Source organism: Saccopteryx bilineata, chromosome 4, assembly GCF_036850765.1.
Source record: "Saccopteryx bilineata isolate mSacBil1 chromosome 4, mSacBil1_pri_phased_curated, whole genome shotgun sequence".
NCBI classification, from domain to species: Eukaryota; Metazoa; Chordata; class Mammalia; order Chiroptera; family Emballonuridae; genus Saccopteryx; species Saccopteryx bilineata.
In genome coordinates, this window is record NC_089493.1 from 173,237,823 (window position 1) to 173,256,662 (window position 18,840).

The following is an 18,840-nucleotide window of genomic DNA, read 5'->3' on the forward strand; positions in this document are numbered from 1 at the left end:
GACTTTTGGGAAATTCCTACTAAGCTGCCACAATGCACGAAAGCAAAGCAAAATGAGACAAACCTGAATTTTAGGCATTGTCTTCTGCCCTCTCTTTTATCCTCCACAGAGTTTATCACCAAATCTGAACCACTTTTGCTTCAAGCCGTCTCCCCCTTTCATGATGGACCACAGCAGCCCTATGAATGGTCTTCCTGCTTCAGTTGTGGCCCGTTATATCCTGAATCTGAAATCCAAATTTGACAGTATTATGGTTAAAACTTTTAATTGGCACCTCTCACCCACAGGATAGACTCCGTATGACCAGTAGCCACAGCTACCATCAGAGCCACCTGGCCTGTGCAGGTTCGCATTGAATTCAGACAGAGATGATAATGACACAACAGAACCAAGAACTGGTGGGCTATTACCTTTAATCCTAGCTCGCACCTGGCGAGCAAGTAAATACACACAGTGGGAAAACAGTTCCCTTTCCATTCAGGGCTCTCAAAGCCACTGACTCATCCGAGTATTTCTAGAATCAAGGGCCTCACCAGCCTTATTCACCTCTGTTCCTCTTCTCCTTCCCTTTGCACTAACTTTGCATGACTGCCTTCTCCCTCAGCACTCCGCCATCTTGGCTGCCTCTCCTCTGCAATGCTGATGGCGGGATCTGAGCCAGCAAGCCTCCAGTCTGCCTCATTTTATAGTGTAGAAATTAAAGCTTTTAAGTAAATTTACAAATAAGGAAGTCTGATACAAAGTCACTTATCTGAGGCATAAATGGGATTCCTCATAAAAGTGCACCACCCCACATCATGCAACAGTCAAGGGTGTGGGTAAAGCTTAGTGTTAAGAAGATCTTAGTATTGATATTAGAAGGATGTTGAAAAGATCTTTGGATTAAAAGGGTGAGAAAGGTTTAGTCTTAAAACTAAGCCTTAGGCTATGAGGACCTTATCAGTTTACAGCCTGTCTCCCACACCCAATGCAAATTATAAGCAAGCAAACATATATATCAGTGGTAGTCAACCTGGTCCCTACCACCCACTAGTGGGCGTTCCAGCTTTCATGGTGGGGGGTAGCGGAGCAACCAAAGTATAAATAAAAAGATAGATTTAACTATAGTAAATTGTTTTATAAAGATTTATTCTGCCAAACTTAGCGAAAATATGACATAAAGTTCTTGGTAAGTAATTATTATATGCTTTAACTTGCTTTAACTCTGCTTTATAAATTTTTTAAAGTAAAGTGTTGGAATCCATGGGAGTCTGAAAGACCAGAGTAACAGGCTTTATTGAAAGGAAGAAAGGAACCCTGCCGGGCACTTCTCCCGGGGGAGAAGAGCGCCGGTTACAGACTAGGGGCGAGTTATATAGTGTTTGGGAGAGCCTTAGGGGATACTGAGGCAAAAGTCCTGGTATGTCCGGAATGCTCCTCCTTAGGGGGCTTCAAGCATGTGGGTGTTGAATCAAAAGTCCTGGTATGTCCAGAGCCCCTCCTTGGGGTGAGTTGTCAGCTTTGTGGAATTCCTTTGTCTCAGGGGCGATAGTCCAGTAAGGGTGAGGTCTGACAGATAAGCAGAACATCAAGAGGGCAGTTTGGAATTTACATATCTATCATTTCTCAACTCTGTGGTTACATATAAAAGAAAGGCAGTTATTAATTTTATAATATATGGTGAGGGGTGATGAGAAGAAAGAGGAGAAAAAATTGGAAAATTATTGCTTCTTCTGAAGAGAACTCAAGAAGGGAATCTTGCCAAGCCAAGTCCCTCATCCAGTTAAGGAGGTTGTCAATTTCCATGCTGTAAGATCTGAACCAGGCGATGTCTCTGAAAACCTGAGTGAGGAAGTAAAAAATTTTGCGAGGTAATAATTGTTAGTTGCTTGCTGCGAGTGCCAAGTGGACAGAGTGACATGGTGATACATGGTCTCCTGGTTGAGCCTCATGAGATGTGCTGGTCTGGTTCCCCTCGAGTGGGAGGACATATGGAAATTTTAGGAGACAGGGAACCTGTTGGTGTAAGTTTTTTAGAAGGATTGAATATGTGTGGTTAAAAAGGAAGAGGCTTTGGAGAACATTCAGGAGGGAACTTCTCGGGCTGAGGGGCGTCTTCTTCCTGATGTCATTCCTACCTATTTGATATTTCCCTCGTGAAGTTCTCCTTGGGGTATTGGGGAATAGGAGTGTAGGAGCATTTGATTGTAGGTGAACCTAGAGATTTCTCTCATCCGGGCCTGTAGGAATTTGATAAAGAAAGAGGCAAGTATTTGGAGATTATCAATGCAGATAATCAAGACAACAAGGAGAGTTGTATAGCGGGGGTGGGGGGTGGGGGTGGTGGTGAAAGTTCTTTCATGGTAAAGTTAGAGATATTTTTTCCTGGAAGACCTGGAGAGAGCAGTTAGCTTGAGTTAAAAGAAATGTTTCATGTCCATTTGTAGGCTCTTCTTCAGCCAAGAAGACCCAGCGGTCTTGTCCTCTTACTATGTGAAGGGTAAAAGACTAAAAAGCATTAAGAGGTGAATGCTATTCATTCTCCTAGTTCTTCAGGGATACGGGAGAGCTTTAGGGTTAGGGGACCTGTAGGGGTTGAAAGATAGGATTTAGGAGGTTTGCTGTTATAGGGTTTCAGATTTTTCTGTTTCGCGAGGGCAGGTTTCAGGGTTGGTGTGTAGGGTTAGGTAGATTTTTCCAATTTTCTGATTGGCGAAGGTCTGCATGCAGTTCTGTAAGAAACTAGTAAACAAACGTAAGAGGCAGGATCTAAAAGTTAGAAAAATAAATAGGAGAGTGAGTGGGCCAATGAAAGGTAATAGTCAAGATGCCCAGTTTGTGTGAAACCACTGAGTACATGTATACAAATTCGCTAGGCTTCCTAAAGCAACAAGAAGAGAAATTACCTGTATAGCTCGTTTGGTCCTTAGATTGATGGATAGTGTATTAGGAACTGGAAGAGGCTCATGGGGTGGGATTAGGTTGATATTTAGGGTGAGATAGATTAGGGTACAAGTTTTTGTCTAATTAGTATGGAGACACAGATAGGTGTTGGTCCCACACGAGTAGAAAGTTCCTGATTGGGTGAGGTAGGTTGAAAGGTGCAGTGGGAGTGAGTTGTCAGGATTATGGTGTGTGGACCTGTCCATGTGAAAGTCAGTCCTTGGATGATATAATGCTGGAAGTGCCTCTTGGACAGTCTTTGAACAGTTTGCTGAGTAACCTGTGAATCCTGTAAGTACTTAGGGAAAGGGTGGTTACATTTCTACACTTTGCAGTTAGAGTTTAAGTCCTAGTGACTACTGCTTCTAGCTGGAATTAGCAGGAGAAGGAGAGACTTGGGAGTCCGTGGAGAAGGAAAGATTAGGAGCAGAGGTTTTAGGTGAGGTTTCTTTGGCCAAAAACGGCCTGCGTGTAGAACAGAAGGCACAGAAATTAAGGACAGGAGAGAAGGGAGAAGAAAAGCCTGCATGTAAGGAATTTCTGATGCCCTCCCCGTCCGGTGGCAGAAATTGTCAAGATCTCTTAAGATATTGTAATCAGATGTCCCGTTTTCAGGCCAATGGGAGTCATTGTCTAGTCTGTACTGAGGCCATGCCGTGTTATAGAAGAAGATTAATTTCTTCGGTTTGAGGTCTGAGACCGAGTTTGGTGAGGTTTTTTATGAGACATCCTAGAGGGGTCTGGTCAGAAGGCTTAGACTCTGAAGAGCCCATAGTGGAGACAGGTGAGCAAGAGGGGGCGTCCCGCCTTTTGTCACTGTCCCAAGAGGAGAGAATCTCCGTGTGGGGGAGTCATCCCTGATAGAGGTCATCACCACCTGTCAGGAAGCTCCAAGGACGAGAAGTCCGAAAGAGTGGAGAGGTTTGGCTAGGCGCCTAGTCTTCCGTGCAGTCCACTGAGACTGAAAGTCAAACCCCTCAAAACGTGAGGCGTGTCATAGAAAACCGTCTGACCAGAAAGGGGTGTTTTTAGAGAGAAATTTAGAGGCCAACCGGGGAAAGAGAAGGGAGAAACTCTTTACCTTTCTGGTCCAGCAGGGGTTCAAGACAGGGTTAGACTGCCAGCCAATCGACCTACAATTACACGTCCAAACAGAATCAGGGAGTAAGCCCATGACGAGCTGCCGCTGCCCATTGCTTCCTGGTTGTAAGTTTGGACGGCAAAGAGGGATCGTCCAGGCAGTTAGTACCCTGTCCCGGGTTTCGGCACCAAAATGTTGGAATCCATGGGAGTCCGAAAGACCAGAGTAACAGGCTTTATTGAAAGGAAGAAAGGAACCCTGCCAGACACTTCTCCCAGGGGAGAAGAGTGCCGGTTACAGACTAGGGTCAAGTTATATAGTGTTTGGGAGAGCCTGAGGGGATACTGAGGCAAAAGTCCTGGTATGTCCAGAATGCTCCTCCTTAGGGGACTTCGAGCATGTGAGTGTTGAATCCAAAGTCCTGGTATGTCCAGAGCCCCCTCCTTAAGGGCGGGTTGTCAGCTTTGTGGAATTCCTCTTTCTCAGGGGCAATAGTCCAGTAAGGGTGAGGTCTGACAGATAAGCGGAACATCAAGAGGACAGTTTGGAATTTACATATCTATCATAAAGTTACTTCCCTACTTTATAAATCACCATTACTGTGGAACCGGTGGGCAGTTAGAGAATTTTACTACTAACAGAGATACAAAAGTCAGCGGTAGGTATAAAAAGCTTGACTACCCCTGGTATATATTATATTTACAAACTTATTTGACTAACAGACTTCAAAATCCTCTTGACATGCAAGCCTTCTGCTCACCTCTTTAGCTTCAACTCTTTTTTTTGCCTACCTTCCCCCTGCCCCCAAAAGCTGTTCTTATGCACTCAGAAGAGGTATAGGCAACTGAGTGAGTTTCAGTTTTAAATACCCACTGAACGATTTCTGGTGGAGCTGCTTAACCCCCACATAGCACTGACCTGGAGGCACAAAATAAGATTCTAAAGAATGACATTTTGATAGGCTTTTTAATGTCAATATGTCAAACAAGAAATAATAGCTTAGCATCAACCATGAAAGCACTACTTAAAAGCTATTAACTAGTCCTCCTTGTCTTTTTCCTTCCCTCCATCACAAAACTAGCAGAAACAGGTGTATAATATGCCTTAGAGGATGTTTGAGTTAAACTGAACAAAACCATACATGTTAGGCAAGGAATTACACTTCGTGGCTGAATACTCTATTAAGTGAGCGAAACAGCTAGAATAAAGTGTTCAGGGAAAATGAAAAGGATGGGTGTTGGGCAGATAAAATATATTATTCTCACTTTGTTAAAGATGGCGCTGCCCATGTGAAGGCCGTTGCCCAGGTGATATTAATGTGTGTTGGGGGCAGGCTGTGGGCAGGCAGAATCCTTGTAGCCTAGGGCTTGGTTTTGGGATTAAGCCTTTCCCACCCATTTTGATGTGGGGTGGTACAATCCCATCATGCCCCAGATAAGTGACTTTGTATTAGAGACTTCCCTGTTTTGTATATTGGATTAAGGGTTATGAATCTACACTATAAAATGGGGGCAGAATGGGAGCTTGCTCTCTTGGTTCCTGGTATTAGCATTAGAGAGCAGAGCAGAGAAAGGCCACGTGGAGGAGGCCAGGAGAAGCAGCCAAGATGGCGGAGTGTTGAGTGAGAAGCCAGTTTGTGCAGAGTTTGTGCAGGGAGAAGGAAGGAGATGGGGAACAGAGGTGAATAAGTCTGGTGAGCTAGAAACCTTTGATTCTAGGAACCTTGGATAAGTCAGTAGCTTTGTGAGCACTGAATGTGAGTGGGTTTTGGAGCCCAGTGTGTGTTTTTTACTTGCCCGCTGGGTGCAAGCTAGAATTAAAGAAGATGGCCCATCAGTTTTTGTCTCCATTGTTTCTTTACCGACTGTCCGAATCCAATGCGAACCTGCATGGGCCAGGCGGCTGCTTTGATAGTGGCCCTGGCTACTGGCGACATTTGGCGTAGTCTGTGGCAGGATTCAATACAGTTCGGTATGGCGCAACCACCACCTTTGAGCGGTGGAGTAGAGGACTGCCTGCTGTTATGGTTCCCCATGGCTGTCCTTTTGGGGACCATAGGCTGGCTGACTTTTATAGCCATGCGTGAGGAAACTGAGAGCTCTGTGGAAAAGGCTGCCTGGGACCTGCCAACCGAGCAGTGGAAGGAGCTGGAGCAAACGTGGGAGAAACAGATGCTGACCCTGGAGCTGGAGGAAGCGCTGGAGGAGGAGCCCGACCAGGTTTGCGAGATTCGCCTGGAAATGGAGCAGCTACTGGAGGAGAAATCCAGCCAGGCTGCTGTGATGGTAGCCCTGCCTACTGGCTTTACAATGGGGTTCTAACACTGACCAAAGCTGCTGCTTGATCACATCTTGAAAAGGCAGAAGATTACTGAGTATATGGCTAAAAAAGTGGCTCACAAACTCTAGATTCAGGGGTTCTCAATCTCAAAAGCCATTCTGTCCCAGGGGTGGCAGAGAATCAGGGAGCCACCTTGATGAAAGGAACCGTTTATGGCTGGCTTAGACCATCGGGGTGTAGGCAGTAACTGAGATTATCTAGATCAAAGAGCCTGCTCTCATTTTCTGAGCACCGCTTAAGTAACTTAGATCCTCATAAACTCCAATAATGAATGGGACCAAATCTCCCCAAATCCAGGCAGACTGGAGGGCTCAGAATCAAATGTAATTTTATTTAGAGAGAAAAAAGGACTAGATAATTTTGTACATCTACATTTATTGACTGAAACTCACACCTACTATGAGTGGGACCACGCTGGGGATTACTAGGAGAGCCACGGCAGGACGTACCCACACAAAGGTCTGGCAGCCAGTTGATTTGTTTTGAAACCAAAAACCTTGAGGCTGTTAAGCAACTGGTAATAGAAATGGGTATCAACCCTTTGAAGTGACTTTTAATTTGAGCAATGTATTGTCATGCTACTGAGTTCAATATAATTCTATATATTATTTATGATCCTTAGACAGTTACTAAGTAGGTGGCAAGAGGAAGATAAAAGATGCAATCTTGCTAGAGTATATAGATGGGATTCATTTCTCTCATGACTATGAGAATTTCCAAAAAGGGAGGAACATGGGGGGCGGGGGTAGATTCCTAGACCATTTTTCTTAAACTGGGACTTTAAAAAAAGAAGAAATAAAGTTTAAAAGATTTATATATATATATATTATATATATATATATAATATATATATATATTGGAGAGAAAGGCACACACAAATTAAAACCTGGTTGGTGAGAGATTAGACATAAATGTAAAAATCAGAGAGGAGAAGAAGGCTCCTAACTTTTCCTGGGTTGAGTTACTACTGACAAACCTTAACAGAGTGAAACTGAAGAGAAGCTATTAAAAAGTGATTTGGCATTAAGCTCTTTGGGGATAGGTTGACCTTGAAGATGCCATGGGATGCCCAGAAGGTGACGTCCAGTAAGTAGTGCAGTACTGAATCTAGGACCCAGGTGGCAGATCCTCCCTCACCTTCGTTGGGAATGGAAATAGAGGCAAAAATTCCTTGTTGGCACAGGACTGTATGGTGGCATGAGAAAGTATGACAAAGCAGAATCTTGTACTAGTTTCAGGAGATTTCACTCAAAGCGGCCTCACTTCCTTTTTTTTGTGGGGAAGGTTCTAGATCAGAAGTTCTCAAATGGATTTACATGGAGCCTTGAGGTGTGTAGTGGAAATACAGGTACTCTTCAGTTCTGTCTTGCTTCTATTTAAGTCACTGCCTTTAAAAATATTTGTTTCATTTATTATTGGCCTTATAAAAGTACATTTGGGAGGGAAAGCCATGTTCCATTTCTTAATTACTACTAACAACAACAATGAAAAGTTTGAAAACCACAGACCCAGATGCTTGTTCAAGGACCCACCAGCCCAACGTCCTCTGAGCCATTGTTCTCATTCTATCTACTTAGAACAGGGGTCGGGAACCTATGGCTCATGAGCCAGATGTGGCTCTTTTGATGGTTGCATCTGGCTCACAGACAAATTTTTAATAAAAAAATAATAACATGAAAAATATAAAACATTCTCATGTATTACAATCCATTCATTTTCTACCACTCATGTTCATGGTTGCAGGTGGCTGGAGCCAATCACAGCTGTTCTCCGGGACAACACCAAATTTTTATGGGATAACACGTAACATACTTGGGTTGTTGTATGGCTCTCGCGGAATTACATTTTAAAATATGTGGCGTTCATGGCTCTCTCAGCCAAAAAGGTTTCCGACCCCTGACTTAGAACATGGTCAATATAGTGTGATGCTTCACTATAACTTGTGAAGAAGATCATTTATTCCATTCAGTAAAGCTTCTGGAGAGTATTTCACCAGACTATGCATATTTATAACATTGATGAAGCATGGAAGTAAGGGTGAGGTATAAGTGTTCAAATTTCACAATGGCATCAGCTTAAATTTTACAACTCTACCTGAGGGAAAGATGTGGTATTGGAAAATGGAAAGTATGAATGAGAGAGACATTTCTTAAAAAGATGAGAAATCAAAGCAGTCACTGTGAGATCGTAAGATCTGAGATTAGAAGATCTGGTTCTGGTCAAGATTCTTTCACTCAGTAGGAATTTGCTTAACTAATCCAGTCTTGAACTTTATCCTTTGAGAATTAACTTTTTTTTTTTTTTTTTTAAGTGAGAGAGACAGAGACAGAGGGACAGACAGACAGGAAGGGAGAGAGATGAGAAGCATCAATTTTTGATTGAAGCACCTTAGTTGTTCATTGACTGCTTTCTCATATGTGCCTTGATGGGGGGCTCCAGCAGAGCTAGTGACTTCTTGCTCAAGCCAGCTACCTTGGATTTAAGCCAGTGACCTTGGACTTCAAGCCATTGATCTTTGGGCTCAAGCCAGTGACCATGGGGTCATGTCTATAATCCCACACTCAAGCCAGTGACCCCGCACTCAAGCTGGTGAGCCCGTGCTCAAGCTGGCAACCTCAGATTTTGAACCAGCATCCTCTGCATCTCAGGCCGATGCTCTATTCACTGCACCGCCGCCTGGTCAGGCAGAGAATTAACTGTATCTTAACTCTATCTTCTGGAAAGCTGAAGTGAGGACCACATGAGATAAGAGGGATTAAAGTGCTAAGTAATTGGAAATCATTGAGCCTGTATTACTGAAAAAATATTGATTATGTAAATAGCCATATGTATGCAGGGGATTGTGTTAAACAGAATATTATGTTTGTAATCTTAAGAAGCAAGAGATAATATGAAATCAGACTTTTTATTATAAATACCCCTTTTAGTTATTAAAGTAACATATCTTGATAAAGGAAAAAACATATTTTAGGAGGGTAGTAAAGACCTAGGACTTTGTAACTAGCTCTCTTGACTGTGGATTATGTGAATAAATAGAATAAATTTAATCTTTCTGAGTTTGTTGTTCCATCTGCTAAGTAGCAATAATCCTGGTCTACGTAATTCACCAGTTTATTTTAATCATTTAACAAACCTTCACAGAACATTGCAAAGTATCTTCCTACTCTAGAAAAGCAAGGTGTTACAGTGCTAATCTAACTATTCATGTTGCCTGCTACTGTACATTTGAAAGAAATGTCCTCACTGCTTTTACTTTAACCTTTCCTGCATTTAATCTAATCTTTTAAAATGTCTTGATAGAATTGCTATTCATTATTATATTAGTTATGTTAGTTGCAGATGTTCAAGATATAGATTTGACATTTTTATATCTCACACTATGATCACTCTACTAATTCCAGTAGTCACCTGTCACCGGGGAAATTTATATGCTTTACACATGTCATTCTCATTTTTATTTCACCTTACTACACCTATGATTTATTTGTTCTCAAAGATAGCCATGCCACTCTATTTGCAGAGAAATCAAAGGATTATTACGCAAAACATCTTTTGGTAGATGAGTTTCAGGGCGTAACTGTTCCAACTGTCTATAAGTCAAGACAATAAGGAAGATTTCCTTAACAAATCGAAAAAAAAAAAAAGAAAAGCCTTAGATTGGGTAAGCTGCCAATCGTCATTGGAAAGGTCCATTTTTAATGAGGTTGGGACCCTGCCCTGTGTGTGTATAAATGCACCATATATAGGGCGTATTGGGCAGACTGGTTTCTCTCTCTCTCTCTCTCTCCAGACTCTTTGCTCACAGCTGCGTATCTCAAACACCCTGTCGCTCATCATCACGATGAAGGCCATCTCTGCTTTTGCCATTCTTGCTCTAGCAGCCACTGCTTGGGCTGTCTCTCCACCAGGTGAGTTAAGATTTTTTTTTTTAATGCTCATGCCTTTATGTTAACTGCACTATATTCAGCCCCTAGTAACTATAGAAAGCTAAAGTCAGAAGACAATGGAGAAGGTATCTCTGGGTTGGTCGGATGAACAGATTGGGGTGGGACAGACCTTCAGAAAGAGGAAGAGAGAGGGAGAAGAATAACAAGATTGTAGGCTTTTTGCTCAGTTCCTGCTCAGGATCCCTTAGGATCCTGACTTGCTCTTTATGCAACGGGGAGACCAGAACCCAACCCTACCCTGGCCAAGCCTGCAGGAACTTGGATACCTGTGACAGCTCTTCCCCTAACAGCCAGAAATGTCCCTGTGTTTCCCGCCACCCCCAGAGATCACATACATCTCTGTCTTCACCCTGAGTTGGCCCTGAGTAAAGAAGTGACCTCTCTTTGTTCTGGTTTGGGCATGGGGAAGTTGGGAAATGGTTTTAGTTACTGTGAACAATGAATGCAGCTTTGCATTTCTAACCGTGCAATTTGCTCTCTCTCCCAATTCTTTCTCTGCAATTGTGTCTCGCTCTTCTTTCTTCTGGTGCTGAAGCCCCAGGGATGGCGGTGAGTGCAACCTTCTCGGTGGGATTTTGCATAAATGAAAGCAGAGCTAATGTGTAAATGGAGCTGGGGAAGTAGTTAAACCAGCCCACAGCAGACTGAACTAATTCCTCCGGGTGATACTGTTGCTGCTAGTCTTCTGTGGGTGCTTCTTTCTCTAAAGGTTGCAGGAGCCTCCTTGCAGAAGGGGAGCAGCAGATAAAGTAAATTATACCTTTGGGTAGCATTTTAAACTTTTCTGATTATTCTTACATTTATTATTCCTTTGGACTTGCATTATAACCCTAAAAAGAGAGAATTAATATTTCTTAAACACCCCATTCTCATTTTACTTAAGGAATGTTTTAGGTAGGTCTGATTAATTTTTGTATCACAGCACCTGGTCCAGAGGAGATCTGGAGGTGTTTGATGAAAATCTGAAGAGGCTAGTAGAATAGGATTCCCTCCACACTTCTAGAATGACTACAGAATTAGAATGAAGGGCATTATTTTTTCTTCCAATTACAGGTGGACTGCTCCAAGTACCTGAGTAAAAGCTCCAGGATTGCATGCCCAAGGCACTTTAAACCGATATGTGGCTCTGATCAGAAAACATACAGCAATGAATGCGTGTTCTGCATGCAGAACCAGTGAGTATGGTATTCAAGGTGAAGTCCCACCCACCCCACCCCACCCCTACCCACCAGCTTTTTCTAAAGGTCACAAAGTCCTCATTGGCCAAAATCTGCTTGGTTTTTAGAACATGGTTTGACAGATCCTACCTTTTGTCCATACTATTTAGGCATTGCTTTGTTAAAACGAAATAATGTGTTATATCTCTAAGGATCTATCTATATATTGCTATCCAGTCAAATTCTCTTTCATATTATACAGTATCCCTTGGGCATTAGCTGCGACATATAGACATTTTTATTCTAACATTACATTTAAGGAAACTGGGTCTCAGACAGGACATTTATCTCAGTCAAAGGTACAGAAGTCTTCTGTGTTACATCATTCTTACTGTTTAATAGGAACTCAGAAAAGAGCTATCTATATTTAGGCTGTTAGCCATGGACACTATTACTTTGATCTGTCTTTCATACCCCAGAGGAAATTAGAAATTTATATCGCTGCTCAAGTTTGCCTGGAAAAGTCTGGAGAAGAGAGTGAGAGTTCAAATGGATTGTTGAAACCAGTTGGAATCCCCTCCACCACCAGCCCCACAAATTATTTATGAACTATTTTTTAAATGCCCAATCTCTTTGTATTTTGTTTTATTTTTATTAGCATGAAGAAAAAGTCTATAGAATTAATGATATGGTGGCTTGGACATGTTTGACATGGTCAAAACACGTTTGAACCTTTTTTTTTTTTTTTTTTTTTTTTTTTGCATTACCTATGCCACCATTTTGACTGGAAACCACTGCCCAATCTCCTCTTAGTACGGATCTTATTTTCTTATGTTTTTGTTTGCAAAATGATCATCTATCAAAGATATTAATGGTCAATATTAGTCATCCAGAGTAGAATATTAACCAGAGCTCCTCAATCTCAAGCCAGGTCAGACAACACAAAATAACCTATGATTGTACAGTATTCTGTAGATTATGAAATAGCAAGTAACTGCATTGCTTATTCAATAAAATTTTCTCTTCCAGGGAAAAAGGACTTAACCTCAGAAAACTGCATGATGATCGTTGTGTAAGTATTAGCAGAAATTTTATTTATTTTTAATATATGCTACACTCCTCATTTTCATAGAGAAAAACTATTTTAAAATATGTATTTAAAAATTATTTATGACTACAGATATTCATAGATAAGTCATCTAGCCAGCCTAAACAGATGACCTGAAATATGATTAATTTACTTACTCATGGCCCTTAATTGGGGCAGATTGGTATATGTGTGACTGTTTTCTAACACTCCAGCCAATTAGCAGATTATGAAGAGTATTTCTAGGGAATTAGGGACTCCAGGTCACTCTCATAACAATAAGGAGGTAATTTTTTACAAACACAAAAAAATTCAAAAACAAATAGAGAGACAGTTCAGGAGTAAAAAGCTATGTGAGTGGGATGTCAATAATTATAATCATGTTTGAAACAAGGTAACTGTAAACATGTAAAAGACAGTTCATTTTAAGGAGGGGCACCAAACCCAATTTGATGGGTGAGAGAGAGAGAGAGAAATGTCATCATGAAACTGTTACAAAAGTAGTTAAACTGACTTTTAAACAGGAGTAGGAGTTGGTTTGATAGATAAAATTGATAAGGTCATGTGAGATAAGAAAAACACCATAGCAAAGGCCCAGGGAATGTTCAGGAGCAGGAAACACTCAGAATTCAGTCCTTAAATTGCCTAACATGAGAAACAGAGTAGATGAGACTAGAGAGATAAACACAGGCCTATTGATAGGGAGTCAGTTAAATATTTGAAGAGAGGCCCTGGCCAGTGGCTCAGTGGATAGAGTGTTGGCCTTGCTTATGGACATCCTGGGTTCCATTCCCTGTCAGGACACACAGAACAAGTGACCACCTGCTTCTTACCTCCTTCCTCTCCCCCTTCTCACCCTCTTCCCCTCCCACAACCAGTAGTTCAATTGCTTTGAGCGTGGCCCAAGGTGCTGAGGATAGCTTGGCTGGACTGTGATAGTCTCAGGCACTAAAAATAGTTTGATACTCAAACATTGGCCCCAGATAGGGTTGCTGGGTGAATCCCAGTCAGGTGCATGCAGGAGTCTGCCTCACTATCTCCCCTCCTCTCGCCTAAAAGAAATTCTTTTTGGAAGAGCAAGATCTAATTTGGTTTATAAAATAATCACTCCAGAATCAATGTAGAGGGTGATTGGTAAAACATGAAGACTGGACAATAAAATGGCAGGTAATTGCAAACATGCAGAAAAGACCTATTTAGGGCCTGAATCAAGTGAATGATAGTATGGTGAGGAGAGGACTAATGTGGACATTACGTACAAGCTCGAATCCACGGGATGTATTTCTCATTCCAATGTAGGGAATGAGTGAGAGGGAAGTACTAAACTTGAGCCATTTCTTGCGGTGATGATAGTCCCACTATTGGTGGGCCAGATTAGGTAAACTTCAGAGAATACCTTTTTGCATATGGGATTTTAAATGGTCCCTTGAGGTCTTTCAACCATGTGTTTTCTATGATTTAATGATCTGTAATTATATTTTCTTTTCTTTCTTTTTCTTTTTTGACATGGACAGATTGAGTGCAGCAGCAATTTTTCTGAAATGTGCACTATGGAATATATGCCTCACTGTGGATCTGATGGAGTGGTGTATGGCAACAAGTGTTTGTTCTGCAATGGCGTTGTGTAAGTGCTGAATTCAATATATTATGTGCAGAAATAGCTTTTCTCACTGAGCCAGACACTGAGTAGGCTGGATGCTGCTCCCATGAAGCGTAGGAGTGAGACAGTTCACTGATAATCATAATATTTTGCAAAAAAAGTAAAAAGAAAAAAAGAGAGCAAGAAAGTTGATAGTAGGAAGAAATGGAAGCTAGGAAAACGAGAGACTTATTACAGTATTTTTAAGTGACAGATAAAGAATTTACAGACATTTTTTGGCTCACGACCCTGGCTTTTACTAGCACATTGAATGTTTTTTGTTCATCTTGTTAAAGCTTAGTGGTTAAGTGCTCACCTTTCACACTCATTTGACTGGTTTGATCTAAAAATAGAAAACTTTTTATTGAAGGTCTCCCAAGCCTTTCTTTTTTTAAAAAAACAAATTGATTTCTCTTGTAGGAAGAGCCGCGGTGCACTCTTTTTGGCCAACTATGGAGAGTGCTGAGTCTGCCGGGTGCTCAGGCACTTCCCTCAGCAGACGCCACATACAGAAGCAGTTTGTCTGGGATGGTTGTGGGGACAAGCATATGGATTTGATTCTTCAATAAAAGGATCTCAGCAGAAAACTGTCTCTTCTCTGCGTATGTGATTCTTGTCTTCAGGAGAGTGTCTGTGGTCATTTTCCTGAATGATAAGTCCCATAGAAAGATTTCCTCTGTTCCCGCTGAAGTTGGGAACTGGTGAGATTATATGCACACTGGTGAACAAAGAGTGTGCTCATAGCATCCCATTTTAAAACAACTCAAATTTTTCAAGTCAAGATGTCAAAGGGTAGTCTTCTTGAATATTTTAAAAGTAAAACTGACAGACTATTCTAAGTAGGGATATTTGGTTCCTTTCTTATTCTGATAGGCCTGAAAGGGTTCCTTCCAAATATTTGGCAGAAAATAAACTTATTTCCTCCTTGCAAGAGGTACACAGCTTGCAGAGAGCAAACTTCTGTTTCCTTACTTGTAGGTTTGGTCTAGAGGCTTGGAAACTCTTTTGACTGTGACCCACAGTAAAAAAACAAATGTATTTAACCTCACCATGTAGGAAAACACACACACACACATGCACACACATGCACACACACACTATATAAATTGCAATGTGATATTTTATTTTAAAATAGTGGTGGTAACAAAATAAATTTCACAACCCACTAGAAGTCACCACATGCAGTTTGGAAACTTGTAGTGTACTGTCCTGAGAATGAATGCATAACTGGGGCAAGTGTGTTTGTGTGCTCATGCTGATGTATCAGGTACAAGTGTGAAAAGAAAGTGGGGATCTTCATCTCACACTGACCAGAACATTGCGAAGCAGACCTAATCCACCGGCCCCACCCTAACCGGCCCTCACCAGGATTTAGATTGCCGGAGCCTCTCCTCCCAGACGCCCTATAAGATGCTGTGGGCAGGATTGGTTGTCACAAAGTGAAATGGAGAGAAACAAATCCATCTTTGAAAAAAGACATGAAGCTAAGGGAAGAGGAGTCAGGTGAGATGGTGGGTAAGCTCACCGTCGGGCCTCCCATGAAGAACTCCCTTCTGATCTCTGAGGAATCCTACCTCTGTTACAGTTCTTTACTTTCTCTCCTTCTCAGTAATTCTCTTTAAAGATGCCCCTCCCTCTGCCTCTTAGTGAAGACATTTATGTACCTCTATACAGTCAGAGGGTGGGGTGGGGTAGGGGAGAATGAAGGGTTAGGGCAATAAAAGGGCAGAGTGGGGCCCTGGCCGGTTGGCTCAGCGGTAGAGCGTCGGCCTGGCGTGCGGGGGACCCGGGTTCGATTCCCAGCCAGGGCACATAGGAGAAGCGCCCATTTGCTTCTCCACTCCCCCCTTCCTCTCTGTCTCTCTCTTCCCCTCCCGCAGCCAAGGCTCCATTGGAACAAAGATGGCCCGGGCGCTGGGGATGACTCCTTGGCCTCTGCCCCAAGCGCTAGAGTGGCTCTGGTCGCGGCACAGCGACGCCCTGGAGGGGCAGAGCATCGCCCCCTGGTGGGCAGAGCGTCGCCCCTGGTGGGCGTACTGGGTGGATCCCGGTGGGGCGCATGTGGGAGTCTGTCTGACTGTCTCTCCCCGTTTTCAGCTTCAGAAAAAAAAAATAAGAAAAAATAAGGGCAGAGTGGCCTGTCCCAAGTCCCCTCTTGGTTAATTCCAGGGGGCAGGGAGGAGCAACTGGGTCCAATGTCAAAAGATCCTCAGTAGAGTAGAGAGCACAGGAGTAAACCCACACCTCTGTGGTCAACTGATATCAGACAAAGGGGGCAAAACCATACAATGAGATAAAGACAGTCTTTTTAATAAATGGCAATGGCAAAATTGAACAGATATATGCAAAAATAAATAATAAACTACAACTTACACCATCCGCAAGAATGAACTCAAAATGTTAGACTTAAATGTAAGTCGCAAAACCATAAAAACCCTAGAAGAAAACATAGGCAGTCCAATTTCAAACATTTCTTTCTTTCTTTTTTTTTTTTTTGTATCTTTCTGAAGCTGGAAACGGGGAGGCAGTCAGACAGACTCCCGCATGCACCCGACCGGGATCCACTCGGCATGCCCACCAGGGGGCAATGCTCTGCCCATCCGGGGCGTCGCTCTGTTGCGACCAGAGCCACTCTAGCGCCTGAGGCAAAGGCCATGGAGCCATCCCCAGTGCCTAGGCCATCTTTGCTCCAATGGAGCCTTGGCTGCGGAAGGGGAAGAGAGAGACAGAGAGGAAGGAGAGGGGGAGGGGTGGAGAAGCAGATGGGCGCTTCTCCTGTGTGCCCTGGCCGGGAATCGAACCCAGGACTTCTGCACGCCAGGCAGACGCTTTACCACTGAGCCAACTGGCCAAGGCCTCAAACATTTCTTGTAGCAACATTTTTGCCAATATATCTTCTCTGGCAAGGCAAACAGAGGAAAATAAGATTACAACTGAGACTACATCAAACTAAAAAGGTTTTGCATAGTAAAAAGAAAAACCATCAAGATGAAAAGGAAACCCACTGAATAAAAGAACATATTTTTCAATGATACATCAGATAAGGGGTTAATTTCCAAAATACATAAAGAACTTATACAACACCAGGAAGACAAACAACCCAATTAAATAACTGGCAAAAGACCTGAACAAACACTTCTCTAAAGAGGACATACAGGTGGCCAGTAGACTTATAAAAAAATTACCAACATTACTAATCATCAGAGAGATGCAAATTAAAACCACAGTGAGATACCACCTTACATCTGTCAGTAAATCAACAAACAACAAGTGCTGGAAAGGATGTGGAGAAAAGGGAGCCCTTGTGCACTGCTGGTGGGAATGCAGACTGGTGCAGTCACCATGGAAAGCAGTACGGAGTAACCTCAAAAAATTAAAAATGGAACTGCCTTTTGACCCAGTGATTCCATTTTTGGGACTATATCTTAAGAATCCCAAAACTAATTCAAAAGAATATATGCACCCCTGTGTTTCTAGTACCTTTATTTATAATAACCACGATCTGGAAGCAGCCCAAGTGCCCACCAGTAGATGCATGGATAAAAGCTGTGGTACATTTACACAATAGAATAGTACTTGGCTATAATAAAGAAGGAAATCTTATCTTTTACCACAGCACAGATAGACCCAAAGAGCATTGTGCTCAGTGAAGTGAGCCTGTCAGAGAAAGACAAGTACCATACGATCTCATTTACATGTGGAAGCTAATGAACACAATAAATGCTGAACAAATAGAAACAGAAGCATGGAAAACGAAACAGACTGACAGCTGTCGGAAGGGCAGGGTTAAGGGGCTGGAAGAAAGTTGGTGAAGGAATTAAGCATAAAAACATATATAGAATACATGGACACAAGCGACAGTGTGGTGATAGCCGGAGGGAAAGGGGATGGGGGAGGGGGACGTGTGCAAGGGGGACAAGCGGGACTCGCTTTGGGAAATCAACGGGCACACGAGGTGATGTGCAGACGATGTTTTGTTGAGTTGTACATGTGAATCCTATATGGTTTTGTGAACCAATGTCCCCCCCAATAAATCCAATAAAAATTTAAAAAATAAATAAAATATTAAAACTTAAGAGAAATATTTTCCAGTTTGTAGTCATGAAAAAACAAAAACAATAAAAGAAATATGTGGCCCTGGCCGGTTGGCTCAGCGGTAGAGCGTCGGCCTGGCGTGTGGGGGACCCGGGTTCGATTCCCGGCCAGGGCACATGGGAGAGGCGCCCATTTGCTTCTCCACCCCCCCCCCCCTTCCTCTCTGTCTCTCTCTTCCCCTCCCGCAGCTAAGGCTCCATTGGAGCAAAGATGGCCCGGGCGCTGGGGATGGCTCCTTGGCCTCTGCCCCAGGCGCTGGAGTGGCTCTGGTCGCGGCAGAGCGACCCCCCAGAGGGGCAGAGCGACCCCCCGGAGGGGCAGAGCATCGCCCCCTGGTGGGCAGAGCGTTGCCCTCTGGTGGGCGTGCCGGGTGGATCCCAGTCGGGCGCATGCGGGAGTCTGTCTGACTGTCTCTCCCCGTTTCCAGCTTCGGAAAAATACAAAAAAAAAAAAAAAAAAGAAAGAAAAAAAAAGAAATATGTGAATGTCACAAGATTCAGAAAACTTAAATATTGGAAATTCCTTCCTCAGGTCTGCCTTCTGCGGGTAATTATTTGCTTAACGATTCTCTT

The 18,840-nt window shown here is 42.8% G+C and overlaps 1 protein-coding gene across 5 annotated transcripts; it reads left to right on the plus strand.

The window, feature by feature from the left end:
* The first annotated feature begins 1,892 nt into the window (after positions 1-1,892).
* On the plus strand, positions 1,893-14,760 carry LOC136336001 (double-headed protease inhibitor, submandibular gland-like). 5 transcript variants are annotated; one of them, XM_066277298.1, is made up of 8 exons: positions 6,160-6,222; positions 7,628-7,672; positions 10,134-10,251; positions 10,826-10,839; positions 11,344-11,465; positions 12,477-12,519; positions 14,049-14,158; positions 14,594-14,760. In XM_066277298.1, the coding sequence occupies exons 1-8, from the start codon at positions 6,175-6,177 to the stop codon at positions 14,637-14,639; spliced, it is 546 nt and encodes a 181-aa protein (XP_066133395.1). In that variant the 5' UTR covers positions 6,160-6,174; the 3' UTR covers positions 14,640-14,760. The 5 variants fall into 5 exon arrangements, with proteins under 5 accessions (XP_066133394.1, XP_066133398.1, XP_066133395.1 ...); XM_066277297.1 differs by lacking the exons at positions 6,160-6,222; positions 7,628-7,672 and adding an exon at positions 1,893-2,003; XM_066277301.1 differs by lacking the exons at positions 6,160-6,222; positions 7,628-7,672 and adding an exon at positions 3,189-3,213.
* Positions 14,761-18,840: the final 4,080 nt, after the last annotated feature.

What these genes read in the sequence shown, in the direction of transcription:
- LOC136336001 (XM_066277297.1), top strand. Translation starts at nt 1,899, where the DNA reads ATGGTGATACATGGTCTCCTGGTTGAGCCTCATGAGATGTGCTGGTCT. An exon ending in GTGTTCTGCATGCAGAACCA is followed by an intron (nt 11,466 to 12,476) that starts GTGAGTATGGTA and finishes TTTCTCTTCCAG; the next exon opens with GGAAAAAGGACTTAACCTCA. An exon ending in TTGTTCTGCAATGGCGTTGT is followed by an intron (nt 14,159 to 14,593) that starts GTAAGTGCTGAA and finishes TTTCTCTTGTAG; the next exon opens with GAAGAGCCGCGGTGCACTCT.